The sequence below is a fragment of the Falco peregrinus genome, chromosome 5 (assembly GCF_023634155.1).
Source record: "Falco peregrinus isolate bFalPer1 chromosome 5, bFalPer1.pri, whole genome shotgun sequence".
Classification (NCBI taxonomy): Eukaryota; Metazoa; Chordata; class Aves; order Falconiformes; family Falconidae; genus Falco; species Falco peregrinus.
In genome coordinates, this window is record NC_073725.1 from 75,666,230 (window position 1) to 75,685,307 (window position 19,078).

The 19,078-nt window shown below is 46.9% G+C and overlaps 1 protein-coding gene across 3 annotated transcripts in view; it reads left to right on the plus strand.

The window, feature by feature from the left end:
* Positions 1-16,905, plus strand: part of GSG1L (GSG1 like) — a 59,163-nt gene extending 42,258 nt beyond the window's left edge. For 2 of the 3 annotated variants that reach the window (XM_027796393.2, XM_055806653.1), the window contains 3 exons: positions 1,087-1,254; positions 14,972-15,577; positions 16,066-16,905. In XM_027796393.2, the coding sequence (XP_027652194.1) occupies positions 1,087-1,254; positions 14,972-15,577; positions 16,066-16,492 (1,201 nt within the window). In that variant the 3' untranslated portion in view covers positions 16,493-16,905. The remainder of the gene's footprint in view (positions 1-1,086; positions 1,255-14,971; positions 15,578-16,065) is intronic. The other variant, XM_027796394.2, reaches the window with a different exon arrangement.
* Positions 16,906-19,078: the final 2,173 nt, after the last annotated feature.

Consider the following 19,078-nt stretch of genomic DNA (forward strand, 5'->3'; position numbering starts at 1 on the left):
AGTTAGGAAGCCACTGTGAACTGTAGCTGCAGCTGATGGGCTGAATGTGAAGTCAACGGGAGCCTGAAAGCAGATAAGCTCTGCAAACAAAAGGAAGATTTCAGTGCCTTTTTTGTAGCTCTATTTCATGCTCAAAATGCATCTAAACTCCGTGGGGTCATGAGTTCCTCCCCAAGCCACATCTGAACTGGAGATCAGGGAGATGAAGGCTGGAGGAGAGATGTGGAGGGAGGGCAGAAGGCACCTGGGGGAAACCCAGTCCAGAGCAGGGAGCAGAGCAGCTTCCAGCTGAACGTTCCTTGCCAGGAGGCCCAGGACAACACCGGCTGCTGTTCCAGCCTGGCATTGGGACAGTTACTTTTATTTCTTCCACTTTCCTTCTCCCTCCATCTCCCCATGCTTGCAGGTTGGTACTTGAAGGTGTCCTGCTACCAGCTGACTGAGATTGGCCAGCACTGCCTGTACACTGGGAGCACTGCCCTCAGATTTAATCTCTCCACAAAATGCAAGCGCTGTCTTCTATTCTGGTCAGGCTTTTAGAGACTGGATATAAGCCAGGAATGCTAGAAATGTCCATGAGCCAGGGAAGAAGGAAATACAGTAGTCTGATGAAGGCACAAAACCACAGAATTGAAACCAACCCTGCAGTAGCATTGTGCAGAGCCGGTCTCCCATGGACGCTGGAGAACTTCCACTGGTCCAAAAGATGTGTTCTCTGGGGTGGGACTCCTTCTAGGAGTTTGTGACTGCTCTATAGATTTTAGCACTTATCTGCAAGGGTCTGAAACATTTCAAAGGGAAATTGAGAGGCATTTGACTCTTCTGTCAGAGCACATCGAGTGTTCACATTAGCCACTCTGCCACACGGCTGTCCATGGGATGAAAGTTGTGCCCAGCCCCCAGCCCAGCATCCTGCCTGCATGCCTGAGCATGTGCCACAGGTCACTGGAGGTAAGATGAGGAGAACGGGTTTGTCACCACCGACTTACCTGCCTAGTTGCATCCTGTGTATGTGTGTCTCTTGGCATCAGAAATATAACGTGAGCTGCTGTCTTAACCCAGCTCTGCTGGTTTCTCTCTCCACAGTCTGGCATGGGGTTCTTTCACCTGCTGCATGGCGGCCTCCGTTACTACCTTGAACTCTTACACTAAGACTGTCATTGAGTTCAGACACAAGCGCAAAATCTTTGAGCAGGGCTTTCGAGAAGAGCAGAACTTCCTAGACCAGGAAGCCATCAAGTACTTCAGAGAAAGGTCAGTGCAGTCAGTTGCTCGATCAGTGGAGGTTGTCACGGACTCTGCTAGTCGCAGAAAATCCAGGCTCTCACCGATTTCAGCACATGTGGGCGAAGTCTCTGAGATACTTGGAGAAGATGTGTGTTAAAGACAATATAAAAGATCCTCCTTGATTTGTTTTTTCTTAAATTTTGTGATGTCCCAGTGCCTGCCTTTTCCTATATACTCACACAAGACTGACAAGTCCCTACAGTGTGCATCCGATTCATAGGAACTCGTAAGAAGCTATGCTACCAATACAAGCTGATTTTCCCTCTCTGGAAAGGTAAAATTGTGGGGAAACAAATGTTACAGCCATCTTTACTCAGCATGTGTAATAGGCACCTCCCAATAATCCTAACAGCTGCTGAGACATCTTCCAGCCACTTTGGAGTTGCTATCTTCCATAGCCACAGGCCTACAACTCATGCTAGGCTCCTCCACACAACTCATCCTCCTGAGCTTCTCCACACAAGCACAGCACATACATTATTTTGCACTGCAGAAACGTCCACACAGTGCCACCCACGCTGCTGCCAGGGCCTTAGACAGGCTCTAAGTCCTGCCTGAGCCTTGAAGGCCCAGATGCTCCTTCACTCTGCCCATCACCACACGCTGCCCACCTGCCGCACCGCTGACCCCTTGCACTCTTAGCTGGCCCAGGTGGCTGTGCTGGGATACTTGCTGCCCTTATTCTTTTATGATAAGTTTAAGGCTTTGCTTAGAATTGCATAATGTGAAGAACACACAAATATTGACCTCACACAGCAGGGAAGGTGTGATGCACTCCACAGGGGTACCTTCACGGAATGAGGAGCTGATAAGTACAGAGAATCCTCACCAAAAGCCTATTGTTGGAAGTTACATAGAGATATTTCAGGGTCAGAGAACATAAGGAGGATTCGTTCTTGTTCTTCTGACCAACGTGGCAGTTTCTCAGTGGTAGAAAAGAGTGGCTGGGAAGCTCTGGGGAGACAGAAAATTTGAAATGATCAGACATTTCAGCAGTGAAGTGAGGAGCTCCCCTGAGCAGGAAGAACTAAAGAACTTCCATGCTTGTTACTTTGCTTTGGTTACCCAACCTAAACTAATAGTCCCTATTCTTACAGTTATTCCTTAGCCAACTTCCCAGTTTTCACTCTACGTTTCAGACAGTCTGGAAGGATGAGCGAAATGATTCAAACCACCATGATTTTCCTAATTTTGCATTTAGAGGTTGACACTGAATTTAAAAAAATTCTGTGTGTGAGAAAAAACCCTCAAACACAGTGAAGAGAAAGTGGTCAGCATGTGCCTCAGGAGAAACCAACACACAATGAGGGAAAACACTCAGCCAAGGGAAAACAGTCAGACAAATTACTGAAGTGAGAATTGCAGATGAGAGACCAGCAGAATTGTAAATAACATGTTGAGTTCTATCGGGAAATGCTAAGGAAACTTGATAAAGTACCCCTGCCGCCCTTTCTGGAACAGTAAACAGCGCAAAACATTAATGGCATAGAGGACTGTAACCCCCTTTATCTCACATATGCTTTGTGTGGTTTGCTTTTGATTCCTCGTGCATTCACCACGTTACACAGCCCCCTCTCCTTTCAGTCTGAGAGGGCTTCACCCCAACACACCAGATGAACAGGTGAAGGGCCCCAAAGAAAGACAACAAACCAAACACAGCATTGAGGGGTTTTCAGGTCTCTTGGAAGGAAGGTTTGAACTCAACCTAGGGAACTAGCCGGCTATTTAACACACACATGCCCAAGGCGAGTGACAAGCCCCTCCTCGGCCATACAAAGCAATGTGTTTTTAAACTCTTCTTTCATACGTTTCATTCAAAACCAGCTCCATACAAGGCAACACGCATACAGAACAGCCTGTTCCCTGTGACTGCTCTGCATACTGGTCAGAGCCACCCTGACCAGTGTACAGAGACAACGCTGTCTCTACCACTTGCTTTATGACTGGATTGGATGTTTTGTTCTGTCCTTCCAGTTTCCGTGCTCGTTTTGAATTTGTGTGAACAATGCACTTATCGGTCACATCCTCCAAGCCCTTCCACACGCACTTGGCAAACACAGCTCGAGCATGTGGTGTTCCCAAACTTCATGATTATGACTTTCTTTTTTTATATCGCATTATTTTAATTGTTGTATCTGAATACATAATAAGAAGCCCAGAGAGAGTGTTACCATGGGATCAATTTAGAGATTTAAACTGTGCAGCATGACTTTTTTTTTTTTTTTTTTTTAAGTTACCATACGCATGATCACCTTCACTACTGTGACCAGGGAATCCTCTGGGACTGCTGGGCGTCCAGGGGTCATCAATTGGCAACACAGTGTCGGTACGTGCTGTGGGTGCCAACAGTCCCAGCAAGCACACAACTTCCCCTTGCTCCCATCTTCCTTTGCACAAACAGCAAATAACTTCAATTCTCTTCCCTTCCTATGCTTATATATACCCAGGGATACTTCACATTCCTTCCTACTCCTACACCTCCATATTCCTTTTCATATCTCATAAATAAAACCCTGCAGCCTTTCTTCCTTCCAGGTATTTTGCACATTTTGCTACCCTCTTTGCATGTTCCTTTGCCTCAGTACACATCCAGCACCCACTGTACGCACGCATCTAGCCTCTGTGTTGAATAAACTTTGTGCAATGGGCAGTTTTCTAAAAGCAATATATTTCTAGTGAAAGTTAAAGCTTTATCATCATTCCCAATAGCTGCAGTTTATCTTCTGGGAGACAGGGAAGAAAAGAGTTAGCCGCATTTTAACTCAGAAAAGTTTTTTGTTGGAATATTCTTCTACAGGTCCCTGTTCCCAGAGAAGAAATTTACTTTATGAAAAATACTGACAGTAAAATAAAAACTGCTAATATTGCAAGTACTATGTCAAACATAATATTATTGTATTTCACTTAATTTTAATCGCATGTAACTGCACATAACAACAGAAGATTTACTAGAAATGTATTAGATGAAAGACCTGAAATGTTCCCTTGAGAGCTCCCAGTTCAACCAGTGTGCACCATGTTCACCACCCAGTGCAGGAGATGCAGGGGATGAGCCACATCAACGCCTGGCATCTTGTCCTGACCTGAGTTTCTCCATCAGCTCAGCCCATCCCCTCCCCTAGCACGTCTGCATTACTGCTGCTCGTTAACTTCGGTCTCCGCATCCTAAGAACTGCCTCAGTGGTGCAGAACATAGGAAAGACATTTAGAATTACATAAATATCTGTGTACACCCCAAATGCTGCTCCACTGCCTGGTTTGACTCCACCTTAAGCACATACAGTTATCCAGCCCTAAGTCCACACGTAAGCACAAGCAAGTTGCAAACAGACAGCTTACAGAGAGGCAGCCAAATTCTCTTGACTCCCTGTGACCACAAAGACACAGACTTTGTCTCTCAATAGCTAAGCATCTCGCTATTTCTCTCACTGGGAAAATATTTAAATGGCTGCTAAAAAAAAATATCAAAGATTGATGGTGTTATATTCAACAATCATTTCATTCTGAGGCCTGGGATACTTTGAAAAGTCCAGACAAAATAGACTGTAGTTCACACCATAAAATCAAAAGATATTATATCTCTTCAGACATAAAAGCTATGATAGCCCTCAGAGTAACTGGAAGCAGAAAAAGTAAATGATACAAGATTGGAGGTGTTATTCATGCATTAAGTGTTCTATAACATTGTCAGTAGAATTATCTGCAATGTGTCAGCTTTCACTCTTTGTCCTGTTATTGGCTGTTCTCCCTTTTTCTCTGGTTTTTCTTTTAACTGAATATTTGTCTATAACTTTTGCTCACCTTTTTCAGTTGTTTAGTTTATTAGGTGTCAGCTCATAATAGGTTATCTCTCTTCCTTCCCTCTCAATTTCTCCTTCTCCATTTCACATGAATAGCCTTGCCCCATATGATCTCGAGCATGGTCGATTGTCTAAGGGTTCACCCCAGCCAGCAGGGAAGGAACCTCCACATCTGCTTCCTTTGCTATGAGGCTCCTTCCAGATAAGTCAAAGGGACAAGAATTCTTTGTTCTCACCTATATAGTCTGATAAGCTGATTGTGACAGTCAGCTGAAGGGATGTCAGCGTGCTAGGACCGTCTCCTCTTCCACTGCCCAGCTATCTGGCTTCTGCAGTGCCCTGCAGCGTAGGTAGCAGTTCCAGGGCTGCCACCCCTTTGCCACTGCCGGCTGCCACGAGATGCAGCTGCTGCAGAGTGGGGTCACACCATGCCATCCCACACTTTCCTCCCCACCCTGCACAAGTGTACCCGTAAGGCCCCAAGCAGGGGTCTGGGGTAACCTCTCCAGTGCAGCACTCACTACAGTGCACTCGGACTACCACATCTTCAGCTTTCTCAATGTGACATCTAATAGATGTGCAATCATCTAGTTTGGGGGTTCTGAAAAGACAGTGAGAGGAAGGCAAGATGGAAATCAGCAGTAGATGCAGCAGTTTTAGCAGCTTTGTCCAAATGGCTGTGTAATAATTAGGACACGTTCATAAGAACTGTGAATTTTGGACCAATTGGCTACACCAACATTACTGTCGCACCCATTCAGGCAAGGGACAGTGCAGCTAGGTGATTCACACTGAATGTCTGTCCCAAATTTGTCCGCGGTTTCTTGCCTTCCTTTTTTTATATATTAAAAAAAAAACCCTTTCAACTGTTCCCCACCACCTTTCCCTGCTCCCAGAACTCTGGTGGACTTTGCTTTCAGGTAAAGAAGGAAAACTTTCCTCTCTGCTTCTTTGGTATGCTGGGGAAAGGCAGAAAGCATTAGTGGGGCAGATGGAGACCCTGGGGTGACAGCCACAGCTGCCGGAACAGGGATGATTGTAGCTACAGGGAGGAAGGTCTGGGGCAAGGGAACATAGAGGCTTGGGGTGACAGTACGTGAGGATTGAAGCCAGGGGTCAGGGACAGGGGCCCTGGAAGGGTGCCAGTCAAATCCAGGTGAGCTCCTCGTGGAGACCTAGTCATCACCTTGATGGGTGTAACAGGGAATAACAAGTTAGTGAAGCGGTATGAGGAAACTGGCATTACCCACCACCCTCTTTTACTGCTGATGAGAGGAGAAAGAGCAGCAGCTTTTGGAAACGCACCCATATGTGGTCAGGCTGCGTGAGGCGGGGGTGGTGCACCCCTCTGGGACTGCGGCCGCTGCAGACGGGGGGCTAGCCCACCCAGCCTGGTGGGAAGGGGGACCCCAGAGCTCAGCACAGGGCTGTCCCCAGCCTGCCAACCCACCTTTTGCTCCCTGGGAAGCAAATCTCACTTACTAGGTGCTGTCAAACCATACAAATTTAGCAAGAAAGTCTGGAAGATGCAGCCTTCCCCGTGCACTCAGCCCCGCGCAGCGTTTGCCAGCTCGCGGTGCCCACCCACGCCCGCTGTGGCATGGCAGCCGCTCCACAGCAGCCCCCTTCCCCATGGGGCCCTTGCTCTGGTCTGCAAAACCAACCCAACGTCAGGCAGATGCTACCGGGGACATGCTAGAGTGAACAGAGTTCAAACTGCCGTTGATACTAGTGCAGACAAAAATGTCTCTGCAGGGATGGAAAATGTCAGTTTGAAGTGCTAGGAGCAGTCTGAAACAGACGGCAGGTCCAAGGCTGTTGCAGAGATAATAAATCAGGACTACTCCCAACATTGTGAGAATCAGAACTTCTCAAATCATCATTCACATATGCTTTTTTTTTTTTTTTTTTTGCTTTTCTGTACCTTTCTGTAATATAGCTTACTCACAGCTTGCTTTCTCTAACTCCATTGTACTCATTTAAGGTGTTGTGCAGATCATACCAATGCTTTCCAAAGACATGCTAAACTTTTGCTCCAGTTTCCTCTTTAGCCCCCTAGATATCTGAACAGATTTTAAGCTACTGACCTACCATAACTCCCGTTTACAGAGTCAGTATCTTTTTGTAGGGACATCAGTAAGAATTTCCAATCTGACTATCCACCTTTCATTAGCACACAGGGGTGACTATAACGTTCTGCCTTGGATTTATTCTGTACTTTATTCTGCAACACAGGAAGGTTTATCTGCAGAGCCGTTCCTTCCGGAAAATTACACAGACTGGCACTTAAATGGTGTAGTACTAGCAATACACCCACTTCCAACACACACGTACTGTACAATGCTGTTAGTCCCTGACACTTAGATGCATCCTGAAGAGTGAAAGAGTGGGAGAGACGCAGCCCTGAGCCCCTCATTTCTATCCCCCACGGCCTCTTTACATGAGCTTTCCCCTGAGAGGGGCAAAGCCAATGGAACCAAGTCCTTCCTGAGACCGTTACGAGCTTCGTAATGGGCCTGGCTGGCTATAGATGGAGGAGCCCAGGTATGTTGTGCTCATGTTGATTCTGACCCTTCCATTCCTGTATGTTTGGGAGCAGCCTTTGTTTCTGTTAAAGGTGCTACTTCTATATTCTCTTTTCCAGGACTGAGGAGGAGAGGGCTGAGGCTGGGGACCTGAGGTTACAGTGCCTCCATAGCTGCTCCCCAAATAGTAAGTGACCATGGCTCAAATATGTCCGATACACAATGGCTTGTACCATCCCCATGCTGGCTCCTTGGGGTTAAGAATAAGGCTTGGAGTAGGAAGCTATGGAAATAGAGGTTTGTAACTTTGCCAGACAGCGTTGCCCAAATGATAATCAACTAGCATACGAACAGTGCAAAATTCTCCAAGATTCAATTTAGGATGTGCACATACCCTATAATTTTATGTTATCTCAAGAAGCTGTGACTTCATAGTAGTTTAAAAATATGCTCTAATTTACACCTGTATAACTTTCATTATCACTACCTTTTTTCATCTATATTTATCATCAATTCATGATGATGCATGCTATTGAATATAAAAATGATTGAAAGCAGCTTTGGTAGACAATAACTTTAGTGTAATTAATGCCATTTCTTGCACTTACTCAGAAAATTGCTATGCTTTTATTCAGCGTTTGCAAAAATTCTTACTTTAAGCTATGGGAATCAGTGGTTCAATGTACGGAGCACTATTGGAGCATGGCTCCTGCCCTGCTCTGAATACTACACTTTTCCTTTACTCTCCAGGAAAGATGTGGGCAGTTTCATGCATCTATTTCCTTGCAGAGAAAGCAAGCGATCCTTCATTCAGCAGGAGGGAGGCTTGGGAAAGTGACTTGCTGACTCTGCGCTATGAAAATTTGGAAACCTCATAGCACTTTGCTGCTTCAGTCTTGCTGAGATGCACGTCTCAGCCACATACGCATGGAAGCTTGGTGTCCGTAACCCTAACAATTGAGGGTCCTGCTCCCTCATCAGACCTGCTGGAACAGCTCTGCAGTCCCATGTCACTGCAAGTGGTCTCCCCACAGGCAGAACAGGGCTAGCACTGCTCTCCAGCTTGGTTTGGCATCAGCTCACTTGGTAACTCCTGCTCCTTGAAAATGCCATGTCAGTTACGGACCTTTCGGAAAGCAGATCCACATCCTTCATTTTCACGGGCCTGGAAATGTCTATTAGTACAAAACGGATCTGGGTCATATTTCCCAAGAAAATTCCCCACTTGCCAAGCTACTGGCTTGTGCTGAAATATGCTCATTTCATTACAAAGACTGTCCAAAGGTCTTTGTTTCAAAGAATGAATAACAATTCTTGACATTAGGTGTTCCAAGGAAGAGAAACAAGGGTCTATTGGTCCTTTGCCCAGCTCTGCCTCAGTACTTCAAGTTCAAGGACACCCAGCTTACCTCCACAGGTGAGCCGATAGCGCTGCAAAAGCAAACTGCAAATGAGAACTCCGCTATCAGGTTAAAGAACAGTGGCCATTCTTCAATATTACATCAGTTTCAGCTTCACACCAGCTACCTATCGTAAAAAAATCAGATCAATATTTATGAAGTGACATGAGTGAAGTTCTGCTCTCAGTTCACACTAGGTATGAATCCAACCTAAGCTTTAGAATCTTCATTATTTGTGCTTGTTAGGGAGGAAAATACATTCGTTACTGCTGCTCAGGATGGCACAAAGCCTCACAACCTTCAGATGAAAGTCTTCCTGGAACAAGCCCCATAACTGGCCTGTACCTGAGCAGAGGATCCTCCTTAATGTTGTTTTTAGCTTCCTGCACTCCCACTCTTTGTCGCATTACCCATGCAACGGGCTCATGGCCAGCAGAGAAGCGTTAGTGGCAGGAGAATGACATGAGAAGTGCTTTGCTAAAAGTCAGAGCAGCCACAAAGGTTACACTGGCCCTTTGGCTATCCAGGGGCCTGCTGGGATGGAAGAGGAGGGCACAGCACCTAGAGCAGACCAAGACCTCACCATTGCTTGGCCAACACACCACCTGCATTGCACTAGCAGGGTAAATGCCAGCAGATCGTTCTGAGCTCTCCTTGAACACTTCACACGGCGGTGGTCCTGTACCAGCAGGACACAAGGAGGTATCACCAGAAGTTATTCATCTGTTCACTTCAACCAGCATTTCGTTCCCTAGAGGACTTGTCTGCTGCCCTCAGAAATGCTCTGAGGCTCTTCTGGTTTGAACCAAAGAGCATATAAGGAATATTCACTCATTCTCAGCCATCACGTCTACAAAGACAAAACAGAGCATCTGGTCCTTGTTGAGAGGCAAGTGTTTGGGGGGAGTGCTGCTATAGAGTGAAAGAGAAAAAACTTTAAATAAAAGAACAAGACTGAGCAGTCATAGAAGACGAACACCAGCTGGCCAGGTGATTTTAGAAGACAGAATATTAAAGGTTTGTGAGCAGCCCAGGAGGCCTGTGAGAGTGCAGGTAGCAAGAAGGGCCTTATGCCAAGCCAGGACCAGAGCAGGATCTCAGGTTCCTCTGTTGGCGGGAGTAAGCTATCCATTTTGAGAAGTAGCCTTAAATTATGAATTTCATCAGAAGCTTGATTCCAGAGGACCCCTGATCAGGGCAATGCAATATTCAGTCTTGACAATTCTGTATTAAACCATTTAATATCCATCACAAAACTGTAATTTTCCTTTAACAGGGTTTAAACCTGCCTGAGCTGGGCTAAGAAGAGCATCAGGAAACTCTAGCTACAAATTGGCATCCTCCAAGCTGCCTTCCTGTGCAAACATATGGCACTGGCCCTTGCACATCTAGTATCCCCAGTCATATTTCATTCATACCAAATTTAGCATTTCCATTGCAAAGCTCTAACTTCATAACAAAGCTCAACCATTCTTAATAGTCTATTTGTTGTCATTTTTTGACGTTGGAGATCTCAACTTTTTCCTTCAGATGTGCAGGGCTGGGGGATCTCAATGCACAGCTTGCGCACGGTGGCTACAGGAAAACAACAAGAAGTTTTACACTAGGATTTTTTTTTTTGCTTGCAGTTATTTATTACCAAGAAAAGCTCACTGTTATTAGGCTTCAGACAGCAATCGTACCTGATTTCAGACATCTGTATGTCCATGCCACTTCCACCCTCTCCTCCAGTCTTCTCCCAGCTCTAGGCATTCATATGGTGAGCTTGCTGCTTAGATCGATGTGCCTGGGACCCACCAGGCGGATGGGAGAGGCATGGGTGATAGCTGTAGAACAAGGGGTAAGAGAGAGGTGAGAGAAACATCACATAGGATGAAGAGGGACAGGTATGGTGGCAAAGCCAAAGAGGGGATGGGCAGCTCAGAAGAGCCAAGAGCTGAGCAGGAAACAGCAGATTCTTACCATCTGTGGCTACAAGACTTGGTTGTTATTTGAGGCAGATAAACCCAGGGTTTGGGACACCAGCTTTTCTTGTAGGACACTGAAAGACTATTCAAAATTAATTCAGCATTAAAAAAATAATAAGGTTTTGGCAGTGTGGGCATTATAGGACAGTCACCTGACAAAGAGGAGGCCTTGAAAAAAAATAATTTTATTCTCATATCATCACCCTGCAGGCATTTCCCCTGGGTCCATCCCACAGCTCTTCTACCATCCTCCCACCCTGGCTGTCTACAGTAAAATTTATGCAACCAGCCCCTCAGTGCTTCACTGTAAAACATATTGTCATTTCTTTCTATTAAGACAAGATCATGAGAACTCTAGACTTAAAACGTGGTGAAAATAATTCATAAAAAAAAAAAAAATATCCACTGTTTTTTCTTGGTCACAAGTGTCACAGAAGCAAAGTGGTGCCAGATTTACAGGCAACTTTCAAATGTCTCCAAATTCAGTGCTACAAAAAGCCTACTGCACAAGCTCAGCTGGAGAGGGCAAGGCACAGACGGCAGACAAGGTCACTCTGACAACGGGGAACATGCTTTATATGCTGAGCAGCACAGGGCTGGAAGAAGGCAGACAACAAGGGCTTGACGCATTTGAAGTGTCGCTCAAAGTTGAGTCAAGGTTTCTCCTTGTGGAGGTACCTGACAGCTGCAATCACCTTCCTATTTCATGTCAGCATTGATTGCAACTCCGGGTCTTGCAATTCTTCCTGTAATTTATTCAGTTCATAGTGATTCACTACATAAAAACAGGTGGAAAAACATCCATTCTGATAAAGCACCATGGTTACAGATCTAAGATCCAGCCTTGCTATATTGAAAGCAATGGGAATTTCTTTCCTGTCTTCAGGCAAACCCTTGCCCACTAGAAAACTCCAAAGTTATAGGTCTCAGCTCTGTCCTCATTTACCTCTGCTAAAATCCAAACTGACATTTTGCTTTAAGAAGCTTCATATTGTTTCTTAAGCAACCAGTTCCTCTGCTTCTGAGATAAGCGCGATGATAAAAGTAAGTTCAGGCCCATGTTCAGTGCTGCAGTCAGTGAAAATTAAAGAGTGGAAAAGGAAAGCAAAATAAAGTCATAGTTCATAATATTTTTTTGTTTCCTCTAGTGTACAGGTGAATTGGAAAAGTTTCTTACATAAATTGCAGTGAGATTAGTTACAAAACACATTTTCTGTCACACTTTTAAATTGTATCTTTCAATAAATGTTCCATCTCCTACAGCTAATCCTGGATTTATCCAAAAAAAACCTACCCCAAAACCAAAAAACCCAAACTAAAACAAAAATTCCACCTTCCACAAAAAAGATAACCCTATCCAACACTGCTAAAGATGTGAAATGAAGTATTTGGGATTGTACATGCACCCAAACAGCCTTTCAGTTGCTGTGCATATTATATTTCCCCCCTGGAATGCAAGTAGGGATTGTTGCTCACTTAACGTTCAGATAGTTTTACACTGTAAGATATTTGAGGACAAATATGCATATTTTTAACAAAAAAAGTTTAAACATGCCTTTTTATTTTAGTTGCCTTAAAATGGGGTTTGCTCTTGTCAGAATAAGTTTCCTGCACGTTGCTGCAGCAAAAAAGTATTTCCTGAACGTGGGGTTTTGTAGCGAAGACTAAGCAATGCCCGAGATTCAGCTCTGATTTAAATAATTTTAAGTAAATTTGTGTTATTTGAGCCAGAAGATCCCCCTTTTCCACTCCTCCTCTTGGTCCCAGAGCAGCCCATGTGCCAAGAGCCAGCTCTCTCCCGTCGCTGCCCTGAGGCGCGGGGACGTGCTCCTTGGGCCAGAAGCTCTGGCTCCAGGTCCTCGCACCTTTACCAGGTTTGTGAGACTCTCTGGGGAGAAATGAACAATCAGCTTCGCACTTCACCTGTGCCAAATTCCAGCTTTCGGAACACTCCCGCAGCACGACCAAACACGCTCTGAGCCATCATTCCCTGCTTTCAGGAGAGACTGAGAAACAGCAGCTCAGTTATCAAAGGCAACATGAGGAGGATGCCCGGGGCCGGACTCCTGCAAAGAAGGGGAAGCAATCCACCTGAGCCAGGGGGCTGCAAGTTACACGATTTTTCCTTTAAAACCTTTTGTATTTACAAGGGACTATCCTGCAACCGGCACTATAAAGTCAGTATGGAAGAGGACAGCCCAGAGGCTCCAGTGGAAGAGAAGGATGGTGAGGTGGGACTCAGAGGCAAGAAAAGTGAAAGGAGAAAGGGAAACTAGAGGGGGAAATAAATTCCTTTCAGAGAAGGCAGCAGACTACTAAAGCACAGAATAACACAGGGTGGAGAGGGCCTCCAGAGGTCTCTGGTCCAGTCCCTTGCCCACTACATGTCCATTGGACCAGGCTGGATCAGGCTGCTGGGTTCCTTGCCCAGCTGAGTACTGAACACCTGCAAAGGTGGATACCCCAGTACCTCTCCAGGCCTCTGTCCCAGTGTTTGAACACCCTCAGGGTGAAAAAGCTTTTCCTTCTATCTAGTTGGCAATTCTTGTCTTCCATCCCTGTTCAGCCAGTTTATGAAGGCAAGGCACTTCTGGGGACGGAGCCTCCCTCTGACACGTGTGCTCTGGTTTTCTCTCCTGCCTTTCATCTAACTAATTTTATGCTTCTTTCTTGGTTCTGTTCTTATACAGTAGCTTTGCTTTCCCAATTATAAAACCTCTAAATTTGATTTAAACCTAATAATTACACTGTGATCTAGCAAAGGCCTTGATTAACCCTATTGAAGCCAATAGATGTGGGGCATGCTTTTTAGGACCTTAAAAATGTGGTATTTAATTGCATCCGACATTGAGAAAGGTGCAGGGAGGTGGAGATGTGAATATGTAGCTAATTCAAACCCCGATACTAACAGGACAGGACTTCACGCGCTAGATCTCATACAACCCATCCCTACCAGGATTCTCTGCTGTCTTCCACCACAAGAGACAGACGAATATACCAGATGCATGAGAAGACTCGGTTGGTCACTGGTACTGCTACAAAAGTTTGTCATGTCCTTTGGCTGTTAGAAATCCTGTATTGTGATCTGCACAGTGGGTATGTTCATGTTCCCCTTCAAGGTCAAGGCACAATCCCAGTCTACAGCGGTACATCTTCCTCTCTTGCCACCAGTCTTGCCAAACTAAGTAAAATTTAGCCATAGAAAGAAAAGCATTGGGATGTCTCCTGCCTGGCAGCAGCCAGGAAAAAAGTACAGGAAACAGTACTGAGGAGGAGAAGTCTGGCATCCCACGTGGCTGGCTTTGCCAGCCACCTAAAATAGCTGGTCAGCCCCGTACACAGGCTACAGCTTGGGGGAGGCAGCGGGGAGAAATGTCCTTAACACACTAAGCTGTATAAAAGAAACATCCTATAACGTCACTGCAGGAACAATGATGTCATTCTGTGCTGCCCTTCTGTTTTTATCTTGCCTGTTTATGCATCCCCTGATGGACTGGGTAACCGTGCAGAGCCACCAGAAACCTGAAGCACGTGGGTCCGAGGTGAAGGCGCATCTTCACACTTTGCAGAGAAAACCAAGGGCAGGTGCTGTGGCAACCTGCCAGCCAGGTTTTACCCTTTCGCACTTACTGGAATTTGTCAGAGTCAATATGCCAGTAGCTTGCTTCCCTTCCTGTCCTTCCCCCGCACTAAATCCTTGGTTCCCACAGAGCTGTATGGCTTTTGGGAAGGAGAACACTGATGTACCAGTGATTATCACACTGATAATAGCTAAAAAACGCTTGGTTAGCAACAGGGAGGAGCTGGTCCTGGACTTAACGTGCCTTATTCTCAAACACTTTGTTCCTGGTCATGAGAAGCCGAGGGTTTTATACAGACATAAGAAGCAAATCAGCCTGTGGGGAAATGCAGTTATGGGAAACAGGCTTAAAATTGTCTTATAAGCCTTTAGCCCAGTCCAGAGGAAAAAGTGTCTGTTTGTCTTTCTTTAGGGCTTCACAACACCCAGCTCTAAATGCCACTAGCACGCAGAGGAACAGGAGTGACCATAACGCTCAGAAAATACCCCCATTCGCTACGCCAAGCTCTTCCAGCGACACATCAAGCAGCTCTTCACTTTCATCAGAACCAACCAGCCAGATCTCCATGGTTCAGGATCAAACCCTGCTGGACATTACCTCCATCACTAGATTGGCCCTAGGAGAATCACCAAACCCTCAACCATTTGAGCAAAGAGATAAAAACGTAGCAATATTGTGTTCCAGCCCACTCGGAGCAAGGACTATTGCAGTACCTTGCCCGGCCAGCCCCAGGCTCAGTCTAACACCCAGCTCAGCCAAGCCACAGCAATACTCTGACTCCTCTCCAGGCAGCCCAGGGATCAATGCAACCTCCTTCTATACCTTTTGTCCGCACACAGCACAAAACGTACAAGCTTCAGCATCAGATCACACACTGACCCCAACCAGGAAAAGCACAAGGCCTCCAGCAACAATGACTCCTGAAGAGAGTTCCCAGTCTCCTGGCTATTCTAAAGCTGGATTAAAGAATACAGGAAAGGGTTTTGAATCAGATCTGGAAGATCCTGATCACGAAAGGTACGTATCCAGACCATACACATGTCTTAGGTCTTCAAATGACTCAACTTTGTATAGGGTCATTAAGAGCCCCTCATAAAAAAAAAAGTTAAGTATCTTTTATGACGTAGATGTTCCCAGCACCTGTTTTGCAGTAACAACCCTGTGCTCCCCACTAAACCCTCTTCTCCAAGAAGCAACATACCGCATTGCCATACATTCATATAGCTCTCCAGACCTGCCATCAGCCCCTCCAGCAGGGCACAGCCATACGGCACCTCCTTGCCTTCCACATGAGAAAGCCCACCTCTCCCTGTGCTAGCGGAGAGAAACTCTGCTGTTCCTGCGAAAGCTGGCAGACCAGAGCTGGGGCCGGAGCGCAGTGACGTGGCTGGTATCTCCCGGCCCGGCCCGCAGGCCCTGCGGTCTGAGCCCCGGCAAGCTGCGCCGATTCCACCCCTCTGAGCCTCTGAACTCCACACTGTGTCTGCCGCTTCTTTCCTTGGCAGGAGATTTGTAACCGCGAAGGAATTCCAAGCCATGGAGAAAGAACTAGAAGATGTAAAAGACGAACTGAAATGCCTGAAGTGGAAGGTGAGACACATTGGCGAGACTGTGCAGCCCCTGGCTGAAGACAGCAAGCGCTACAACGGCTATACCCTGACGGAGCTCAAGGCAATGGTGCAGTTTGAGGATGACCCTTACAAGGCTGCACACAAGATCCTAAACGCGCTCTTCAGTGATGTCTACTTGCTACAGCACTCAGTCACTGAACAGGCCTGCAAGTCCCGGTCTCTGCCCAAGCCCAAAATAGACCCAGAGCTGTACACGGTGTACTGTGACATTCTGAAAAGCATATTCCCTGCAATGAGCAGCCAGACCTTGAGGGAAGAGACCCAACACATGCAGAAAAGCACTCAGAAAGATGTGCAGTAACACCAGACCCTGCAAGATGTTCTGCAACGTGAGAAGCCTCCGCTGATTTTAGAGGACTGAACTGTGGTAGGTACCGCTGGTTGAGTCCATCCCTTTTAGGTATGAATCATCTGTAACGACATTGGTGAGCTCTGAGCCCTTCATGCCACTTGCCCAATGAGACAGGGTGGGAAGGCATTCTGCATACTCCCTATGTTATAGAAAAAAATTGCCCCCTTAGTGTGTCTTTCAATATATGAACGTTTCCTTGTTTCCAGCAACTACAAATGCTGACAAAAGAATCCAGAGAAGGCAGTGTATGTCCAGGCAAGGGCCTTCTCCCACCCCCAAACAGACCAACCAACCAGCACTTGGGTAGTTTCTATTTTCTAGAGTATATCATTCATTAAATGACATTACTTGTTAGAAAATTGTGCCTGTTCTTCTGTTTTTATTTTTTCCCCTCTAAAAATGCTTTGCACATCTAATCAATCATCTTACCTTGAATACACACTGGGATGAAACCTGGGCATGCAGCAAACCACCCTCCCCTGCCCATCTGCATTGCTGAGTTACACGGGAGGAAAACCAGGGCAGAGAGGTCAGCAGCTCCAGCACCCCCAAGCAGGTCTCCATTCCACCTCGCTGGGGGCCAGGACATAAAAGTGTGCAATATGCCCCTAAATCACCAACCCGCTAGTGAAACAGGGAAAGGTCTGTGACCTCCCTCTCTCCCAGCCTCTGACAACTGAGCTGACAGACCAGCAGACACGTGTTACCAGCCGTGCTTTGCCTCCCCGTGACGATGATGCTGGAAGGCTGGCCCTGCTGCTGCGGAGCCTGCCCCCAGGGAAGGAGGCTGCTGGTCATGGAGGACATGGAGGAAAATGGCCCTGGAGCTCCTGCTTCCATGTCTGGGACCCAGCAAAGTGCAATGGATGAGCAACAGTTTGTCCATCAGGTTCTGCTCACAGGGCTGGCCTTGCAGCCTGCTTTCTCTTTATGGTTTCTCTTTGAACAGACCTGGAGGGATGCGCTTGTGCCACTTTGCTTGGTACCAATGGAAGATACTGCTTCCCTACCCTACTGGTTCACCCAGCACCTTTCAGAGAGTCACTGACACTTCTTGGGAACAGTCACTTCCCTGGTCTCAGTGTGACACAGACATCACACCCCAGCACGTGTCCATCCTGCACACTGCTCCGGCTCTCTGCCAGGCCACAGGACAGCAAGAGGAGCAGAAAGTAACCTGTGAGCTCAGCCTACCTTTCCCTCTGCCGGGATATAAACCACTTCTTAAGTTTATTCCAAAAAGACCGGGGGGGGGGGCATAAAATTGAAAAAATAATGAGCAGATCATTCCTTGTGTCACCATGGCTCCAGACATCTTCAGAGATGGGAGGGGCAGTCCATTCCAAGGACACACTCTGTACCTTCTGGGCTCTTCTGACATTTGTATGAGCAATCCTACCTGTCTTTCAGCATGATCCATCTATACTGTTCTCTGCTGGGCTTATAAATGCATATTTTTAAGCTCCTTGTTACTAGCAATTTATGTTACTTGCAAGCCGATGTGCAGAGGCACAGCCCTTCACCTGCATGTCCTCTCTGTGCCACACCACAGCCCAGCTCTGCAACCGTGCCCAGCACACCACCGGGCAGCCACGGCAGGACACAGGGTGGGCACAGCATGGCACAGCGCCACAGCAAGGGACAGGGCACAGGACACCTCCCCGCGCAACCAGCCCCTTCGCCGGCAGGCCGGGGTCGGGGGTGGGATGGATGGAGCGCTGGAGGTGCAGCATCCCCCAGAGCAGATCACGCACTCTGGTGAGCACTGTCAAGGTTCATGACAAATTGTCTGGAAGGTGCTGTGCACCATGGGGGGGATGATAGTGTCTCACACAAGCACTCCCTCCAGCAAGCATTTATATTCTGCTTTCCTGGATCTTTCTGTAGGAAAATGCATCCCTTTGGTTCAGGCGGGTGCAAAGAGGCTGGCCCTCCCCTCACAGCGCTGTAGGTGCTGCCCCAGGCTTGCTTTTCTGTGACAGACCAGACCCCGAGTCACCTGGAGGCCTCTCTTCAGAGCTTTCCATCATCTCCAGTGGACACAGAACTGAGGCATCAGCCATATCAATCCTTGTATGTTGCATCGCCTGCTCTCTCTGCCTGTAACATCGTGACGCAGTTGTTCCTATATGAACAGGCTCTGCGGCATCCCATGTTCATGAGGCTGGACAACATGCTCACATTAGCTCTTTTAGCCTTGTTCTCCTCACGCCTACTGGACCTACCTAACAAGGTCCAGCACAGGCCTATGAGTTGTTTATTACCCTGGCATCATCAAGGCCAGTTCTGTCAGATATTGTCAGTTCCAGGTCCCTTTCAGGTTTCAGTGTCCTCCTCCTGGCTCAGCTGTGGCACGATTCACCTCTGCCCATTTCAGAGATGTGCATTAGGTCTTTCACTCTGACAGCCCCGGCATTTAGCTGTGCCAGTGGAGCTTCCAGGTTATTTGCACCCAACTAGAGCTGGCCAGTCCTGCCAGATCTTCCACACGTCATTATCAGGTACCTGCAACTTCTGAGTCCTGCAGCCTGTCCC